Source organism: Octopus bimaculoides, chromosome 22 (genome assembly GCF_001194135.2).
Source record: "Octopus bimaculoides isolate UCB-OBI-ISO-001 chromosome 22, ASM119413v2, whole genome shotgun sequence".
In the NCBI taxonomy this organism is placed as follows: Eukaryota; Metazoa; Mollusca; class Cephalopoda; order Octopoda; family Octopodidae; genus Octopus; species Octopus bimaculoides.
This window is the reverse complement of record NC_069002.1, coordinates 26,796,849-26,805,869: the sequence shown is the minus strand read 5'-3', so window position 1 is coordinate 26,805,869 and position 9,021 is coordinate 26,796,849. Positions and strand designations below refer to the sequence as shown.

The following is a 9,021-nucleotide window of genomic DNA, read 5'->3' as shown; positions in this document are numbered from 1 at the left end:
ATATATATATATATATATATATATATATATATATATATATATATAAACATGCATATATGCACCTTATATACACTATTTACATTTGACGGGTATCTGTCCTCATCTTGTTTGTTGTAAATAATGTACATAATTCCCATCTCTTAAATATAGAGCTATGCATATAAGCATTTTACAGACTGTGAGGGAAGTTTGGCTACCATCTGTCATTGTCGTGGAGGAACTGAAGATCTCTGAAGAGTTCTATCCATATTGTGATTAGAAGAGATAGCAAAAATGATAGATAATGTACAGAAAGAAATGTATGTGTGGTGGTGGTGGGGGCTAACAGAACTTTAGACTATTTGAACATTGGAGTAACTGAATCCTTGTTCCTCTTTCATCTCACCAATATAAAATGCCTTGTGGTTGTTGGTAGTCTCTGAAGCCCTAGAAAGATGGATCTGCAATGTCTGCAAGAAATTGCACATGTGCTTTGTTTCATCATCATCATCATCATCGTTTAACGTCCGCTTTCCATGCTGGCATGGGTTGGACGATTTTACTGAGGACTGGTGAAACCAGATGGCTACACCAGGCTCCAATCTGATCTGGCAGAGTTTCTACAGCTGGATGCCCTTCCTAACGCCAACCACTATGAGAGTGTAGTGGGTGCTTTTTATGTGCCACCAGCACGAGGTGGCCAGTCAGGCAGTACTGGCAACAGCCATGCTCAAATGGTCAGGAGCCAGTCCAGCGGCACTGGCAACGACTTCACTTGAATATTTTTTTTCACATTCCACTGGCACAAGTGCCAGTAAGGCGATGCTGGTAACGATCACGCTCGAATGGTGCTTTTTATGTGTCACCGGCATGGGAGCCAGTCAACTTCTCTGGCAACAGCAATCGAATTGTTTATATAGTACATAAGCTCACTCTCTCCACCAAATCAATACTGCTCATACAGGTGGTTGGTGAGTCCCATGTGAGATGCTGAAATCATTGCAGAGCACAACTTGTGATGAAATATTTAGCTCAAGAACACAACACATTGCCCAATATGGGAATATGGAACCATGACCTGGCGAAAATACCTTTACATAACATTTACCTGTTCAACAATCCATTGAAATTTCGTCCTCTCCCACCGTATGGAACAAAAGGTGTAAAAATGAAATCTCAAAACAGTACTCACTCAGCTTTTTTGACATTCCTTGGGCAGTCATTAGGGTGTTCACCAGGGAATTGCGATGGGTTTAATTGTAATGAATGAGGAAAGAAAATCTGGATAACCTGTTTGAAAGAGAAAATAAAAACAGAAGCACATGAAACGTGTTGATGACAGATGTCATCATTTTGTGATAATACATGAAAAGTCTTCAGGATAAGCTTTACAATATTTAAGTGGACATCAGTGTTTAGGACAAATTACTTAAATAAAGTGGATATCTGTGTTAATGCTTGAGAAAGTATCAGAATAAACAATACAAACTTTAGCATTCAGATTTCTCTGTCATGTCTAATGCATTTTTTTTTATTTGTTTCAGTCATTTGACTGTGGCCATGCTGGAGCACCGCCTTTAGTCGAAAAAGTCAACACCAGGACATATTCTTTGTAAGCCTAGTACTTATTCTATTGGTTTTTTTTGTCAAACCGCTAGGTTACAGTCGACATAAACAAACCAAAATCAGTTGTCAAGCAATGGTGGGGGACAAACACAGACACACACACACACACACACGAAGAGCTTCTTTCAGTCTCCATCTAGCAAATCCACTCACAAGGTTTTGTTCGGCCTGAAGCTATAGTAGAAGACACTTGCCCAAGGTGCGGCACAGTGGGACTGAACCCAGAGTCACGTGATTGGTCAGCAAGCTACTTACCACACGGCCACTCCTGCACCTTTAAAATTTGTTCACATTCTTTTGAATTAATCATACATTATCTCTTAGCTTCAAGATTTTGATGATGTGATTGTTTATTTTCAGAATGGCATTGTTGGGTAGGTATGAGTGCTCAGATCTGACCAGTTTTAACATAAATCAGATGAAATATTTTGACTGTTTATGGTTTATTTAAATCAGGGGTGGGGAAACTTTTTAGAGTGGCAGGCAAAACTTTTCAAAAAAGAGGTTCGCAGGCAGATCATAGGTTCTAACTCTTATATCTATGTAAATCTTGTGTATATCTATGGATAATTCGAGATACATTAATAAAGATAAATTTAACACATTAAATTAACATGTAACATCTTCATTAATGCCGCTACTGAATTTAGGACATTTATATTACATATGAGGTATTCTATAGTTTTCAGATAGAGTGTAGTTGGGTCTCAAGGGGCTGGTACAAACCTAGCGATATGTTTTATAATGAAAACAAAATTTCCATTCAAATGGCAATTGCCGGATGATTTTCTGTTCGAGTCTAAATGTTTTAAGTTGTAGTGGAAACACGACCTATTGTCACAAAGAACCATACGAATATTGTATAAATTTTATAATTGAAAAATTGACTATATTTTGTACATAGGAGTATACCAGCCTGCGGGCACAATAAAATGGGATTGCGGGCACAATTGCACCCATGGGCAGGGGTTTCCCCAACCCTCATTTAAATGCTAAAAGATTTGTATATGTATGTATGTATGTATGTATGTATGTATGTATGTATGTATGTATGTATGTATTTGTGTCTGTTTGTGTCCCCACAATCACTTGACAACTGATATTGGTGTGTTTATATCCTGTAACTTAGCACTTCGGCAAAAGAGACAGATAGAATAAGTACTAGGCTTACAAAGAATAAAATCTAGGGTTGAGTTGTTTGACTAAAGGCAGTGCTCCAGCATGGCTGCAGTCAGATGACTGAAACAAACAAAAGAATATTATTGATATCTCAAAGCTATGAGATGATATATGATTAATTAATTAATTAATTAATGAGATGATATATGATTAATTCAAAACAATGTGAAGATCTCACTAATGGCTTGGTTTCACATGCAAACACTTGGAGGACGTCCATGTCTGCTGCGGGTTTGCTGAAGCCTGGCAAATCTAATTTGGGACAAACAGGCACAACTGCAGGGGCTACATGGGAAGGTGGGATGATCAAAGAAGTACAAGGACTCCCTGAAGTACCTTGATTCCTGCCATGTTGATCACCACAGTGTTCTATTCTTGCCATTGACCATGAAGCCTGGCATCTCACTGTCCACCAAGTAACAGCTCCCTTTGAAGGCATCCGCAGGACCATCCTTACTGACAACAGAGTGATGAGGAAGAATAACAGGGACACTATAACCAACTCTGATGTGAAGATATAAGCATTTGACAGGGTGATGTGAATCTCAAAGGGTTGATGTGGGTAGGGACCCCCTTCAGTCATGAATGACTATGGGATTGAACCCAGAAAGTTCCCCTCCTGGGCTCAAATCTGGGCAAGATTGCTTATGGAAGACCAGCAGTCACCCATGCATACCAGCTTTCCCTCTCTATGCCACCAAAGTTATCCAAGAGAAAGGCAAAGGGGCCGATACAACTTAGCACCAGTGATGTCACAGCTCATTTCTACAGCTGAGTGAACTGGAGCAATGTGAAATAAAGTGTCTTGCTCAAGAACACAACACACAGTTTGATTCATGAATTGAAGTCACCACCTCATGATTGTGAGTCCAACACTCTAACCACTGAGCCATGTAGGTATGGATATACTAAATGATGGGAGTCAGCCAAATTTAATTCTTTAGAATCACACTTGTGATAAAGCGAAGGGCTGTGTTAAGAGAACTGGAGCTACAGAGTCAGGACCAATTATTGGGTTGCTGGAATTGGATTTGAAATCGATGTGTTTTACTGACTGAAAAACTTGATTAAACATAAAGTGTAATAACGGCATCAGCATAGCAATTACTCGTATACGAGTCTGACCTGTTAGCATGAACCATGCTCTCGTTAATTGTTTTCTATTCTAGGCACAAGGCCCGAAATTTTGGGGGAGGGGGCCAGTCAATTAGATCCACCCCAATACGTAACTGATACTTAATTTATCGACTCCGAAAGGATGAATGGCAAAGTTGATCTTGGTGGAATTTGAACTCAGAACATAAGGACAAACGAAATACCGTTAAGCATTTCGCCCGGTGTGCTAACGTTTCTTATTTCTTTATTGCCCACAAGGGGCTAAGCACAGAGGGGACAAACAAGGACAAACGGATTAAGTCGATTACATCGACCCCAGTACGCAACTGGTACTTAATTTATTGACCCCGAAAGGATGTAAGGCAAAGTCGACCTCGGTGGATTTTTGAACTCAAAATTTAAAGACAGGTGAAATATCGCTAAACATTTTGCTTGGTGTGCTAACGAGTCTGCCAGTTCACCACCTTAAATAATAATAATAATGATAATAATAATAATCCTCTCTACTACTATAGGCACAAGGCCTGAAATACTGCTAAGCATTTTGTCCAGTGTGCTAATGTTTCTGCCAGCTTGCCATTTTAGTATGCTCCCGCTAATTGTTCTTAAGAGCCTGTGTAGTTAGTTGTGAACAAACATTGGTACCCTCACAGGTTTTCTCTGACCAGGTGGCAGTTTGACTATGTGACAAATAGAGGGAGAGAAAGCTGCATCAGTAAATAGCTGATACTCAATTTCATCTGAGTAAACTGCAGCATCATGGAATTAAGTGCCTTGCTCAATGACTCAATGTGCTGTCCAGCTCAGGAATTGAACTCATGGCTGTATGATTGTAAACCTAATACTCTAACTCAATGGTACTCAACCATTTTTTTTTTGCCTTTGGGCCCCTTTAATTCCTATTTTATTCTACTCCATATAGCCATTTGCTGCATATATAAGTGTGTATATGTTTGTATATGTGTGTGTGTGTGTATACATATAATCTTACTGTGTGTTTATAATTAAATATTATTAGGAACTATATATAAATAAATTGTTTTACAATATCTGGTGTATTGTAAAAATATAACTGATTTATTGCAGATAAATTTTCACCAACAAAATCTTATATGGACCCTATCAAAGGTCGTATGGACCCTGGTTGAGAAACACTACAAACCATTCGACCACACACTTTCACTAAACTGTAATATAATGTGTTGAAATTTCCAATTTTACAAATGTTAATTTGATAGTTTCTTCCTCTGGAATTATTCAAATCAAATTTAACTGTTTAGCGTCAAATGTAATGCTTACTCATTCACTTTGTCTTAAATTAATCGTGCATTATCTTGTAACTGAGATATCGATTGTGTAGTTGCATATTTATGGGTGACATCATAGGCCGGATGTGAAAGATAGTATCTGGGTAGTTTGAACAGAAAACAGGTCGGATATTTAAGTCGGATAGAGCTGGTTTAACTGCTAATGGGTCATAGTCTTCTACGAAGGAGGACCTGTTTGAAGCAATTCTGTTTCTAAGAACAAAATCTTAGTCAATTTTGGATTTGGAATCAAAAGACTACCCTCTATACTTACAGACACAATACGTCTTTATTTACATTATTTACATTTGACGGATATTTGTCCTCATCTTGTTTGTTGCTAACACAACGTTTCGGCTGATATACCCTCCAGCCTTCGTCAGGTGTCTCGGGGAAATTTCAAACCTGGGTTCTCATTCCTAAGGTATCATTATTATTACTATTTTGTATGTGTATTTTGTGTGCAAGATTCTTGATGTGGATACGTGTGTTGAAAGAAATACAATTAAACCAGTGCATGTGTTTATTACCAACATAATGCCTCTCCCAAGGTTTAATTGTATTATTATTATTATTATTATTATTATTCAGGTCACTGCCTAGAATTGAACCCTTTTCTTACCATGTTTCTGTTAATGTACTCTTTTATTCTTTTATTTGTTTCAGTCATTTGACTGCTTCCATGCTGGAGCACAACATTTTAGTTGAACAAATCAACCCCAGGACTTATTCTTTGTAAGTCTAGTACTTATTCTATCAGTCGCTTTTGCTGAACTGCTAAATTACAGGGATGTAAACACACCAACACTGGTTGTCAAGTGATGGTGGGGGGACGAACACAGACACACAAACATATACACATATATATATGACAGGATTCTTTCAGGTTTCTGTCTACCAAATCCACTCACAAAGCTTTGCTCGGCCTGAAGCTATAGCAGAAGACCTTTGCCCAAGGTGCCACACAGTGGGATGAGAACCCAGAACCATGTGGTTGGTAAGCAAGCTATTTACCACACAGCCACTCCTGCACCTATAATCAATTTTTTTAAATAATGAAGAATTAAATAAAATAATTTTCTAATTATCAAACAGGGATCTGGAACAATTTAGCATAAAATTTTGATGGAAGATTATAATTTACATCATACTAAAACAGTAAGTTTATGTCATAGAACTTGGGGCAGTTTCAGGCAGGTTGGTATCAAAATGGTTAACTCTTTAGTATTTAAACTGGCCATACCCTGCCTCAAATATTTTATGTTCAAATCAACCAGATTTGGTCTCTCAGACCTACCCTAAAATGTCATTCTAGAAATAACAATTCCATCTTTGAAATCTCAAAGCTCCAAGATAATGCAGGATTAATTCAAAACAAGGTAAGCAAATAAACATTACATTTGACAGAGGAATCTGAATGCTTAGGGGATTAATAAGTTTTGCAGGGATAAACTTTGTATAATTTTTATTTCAAAATATATATTAGCAACAGGGACGATATCAATACTGAGAGGTAATATTTATGGTCACTAAAATGTGGATGTTCTGTTTGAAAAATTTATACTGCGATAGTTACCATGAGAGAAAGTCTTGTATTGGCTTTTGGTGCCAAATGTGCTCTTGTTTATATCATTAGTAGAGAGAGGTAAATCTCCGCCATTTCCATAATTTATTATATTACATTCGCCTTGTACCTTGTATTCCCACAAGGTTTTAATGGGGACGCGGAAGCATTACGTATCTAATTGATGACAGCATGGGTCTTTAGTTGTTGAGGGTGTCGTGTATTGGATAAAGGGCCACATGGTGTGGGGGTGGGGGTTGTGTTAAGGATGAGGAGGTGATGCATTGGAAAGTGATGCGCAGGATTTATGCTCTGTTTGTTTGTTGGTTTCTTTTTTTTTTTTTTGTAATTTTGATTAATTGAAATTTGATATGAAGAAATGGATAGAAGGCGGGAGGGAGGGAGGGAGGGAGAAAGGGCATGACGGAAATAAGTGTAGAAAGAGTGAAAACAGACACAGAAGAACAGAAATGGATAAAGAGAAAGAGAGAGAGAGAGAGAAAGAGAGAGAAACAAGTAGAAAGAAATAGAGTAACAGATGATGAGAAAGATCGTAGAGAGATAAGGTAGAGATTGTGAGAGAGTGATAGAAATGAAAGATACATATATATAACATTATCATCATCATCATTATTATTATTATTATTGTTGTTGTTGTTGTAAGGCAGCAAGGTGGAGGAATCATTAGCACGCCAGGCAAAATGCTTAGTGGCATTCTGCCTGTCATTACGTTCTGAGTTCAAATTCTGCAAAGGTCAACTTTGCCTTTCATCCTTTTGGGGTTGATGAAATAAGTATCAATTGAGGACTGGGGTCGATTTAATCAACTAGTTCCCTTCCCCTAAATTCCAAGCCTTTTGCTTATAGTAGAAAGGATTATTATTATTACTATTATTATTATTATTATTATCATCATCATTAAGATACTTTACCAGCTCAGGTGGCGGCGGGGTACCACAAATCCATATCTGTAGAGAATTATTTAATGCCAATGCTTCTTATGAAAGTGTACACTGTAATAAAATAAGAGCTAATAATAATTTCTTGTAGTTGAGACGCATAGTCAGATTTTTATAATGTATCTTGTGTCTACAAGCATTCTTCAGGCTCTGGGCACATATAAAAATCTGCCTAGCTACATGCCTTAATGGCAAGAAACTATTAGTAGGTCTTATTTTATTACAGTGTACATTAAATTATATATATATATATATATGTAAATTCAATTGAAGGTTATATTAGCTTCATGAAGGGATGGTATCATCCAAGGAAATATTGGTTCAATACCTAATATTTTTTTTGGGGGGGGGGAGGAGGAATTAATTTCCTTAAAATAATAGTTATATATATAAAAACATATAGTTTATATTCATATAAAAGAAAAAGAAAATGGAGATTGGGAAGTTCGTAATTGATTATTATTAACAACAAATCAATGATCCTCCCTTACAGCTGTTTCAATTAATACTCAGTGAATTGAATATTAAATTTATATGCCCTGAGCATAATATCCTCAGAGAGGAAAAAATATACCCTTGGATGTTTTATATATGTGTCTATGGATTCATTATAGTAGACTGAATTTGTTTTTAATAATAAACAATTACCAACTTCCCAATCTCCATTCTCTTTTTCTTCTTTTATATACACGCATATATATACATATACATGAGTACCAACATTCTATGTGGTAGTCTTGACAATTGCTAAGAAATCTCTCTGCATGAAACCAATGGTAGTCTTGTTAACTTATAAATAAGGAATATTTAAGCACCAACATAGTGTTGTGCACATTCTCACTGTTTGATATTAGCATAAATCTATGTGTGTGTATATATATATATATAAAGAGAGAGAGAGAGGGCCAGATGAATAGAAGGATTTGCAATGCTGCGAACTCTACATTAAAATATATACATAGAAGAGAGTCACGACTTACTTAATAGACAGAGAAAAAAAGAAAGGAGGGGAGAAAATGAGAAATAAAAAGACAGCAGAAAGAAAACTAAACAAAATATAATAAAAAACAACAAAAAACGAAAACAAAAAAAAAACAAGAACATAGATAAAAAAAAGCCAGCATCCTATACCCACCACCAGCACCACTACCACCACCACCACCACCACCACCACTGCCGAAGATTTTGGTTAACAAAAAAAATGAAGTGGTTCCTTTTTATGAAAAAGAAATGTGTCAGAAAATTTTATCTCCTTTTAACAATAAGGAGAATATTTTCTTTAAAAGGGGTG

General features: G+C 36.7%; 1 protein-coding gene across 7 annotated transcripts in view; it reads right to left on the bottom strand.

Annotated features, from left to right (window-relative positions):
* Nucleotides 1-9,021, bottom strand: part of LOC106880532 (alpha-1,6-mannosyl-glycoprotein 2-beta-N-acetylglucosaminyltransferase) — a 725,476-nt gene that overhangs the window by 74,258 nt on the left and 642,197 nt on the right. For all 7 annotated transcript variants that reach the window (XM_052975725.1, XM_052975724.1, XM_052975723.1 and 4 more), the window contains one exon: nt 1,172-1,269. In XM_052975725.1, the coding sequence (XP_052831685.1) occupies nt 1,172-1,269 (98 nt within the window). The remainder of the gene's footprint in view (nt 1-1,171; nt 1,270-9,021) is intronic.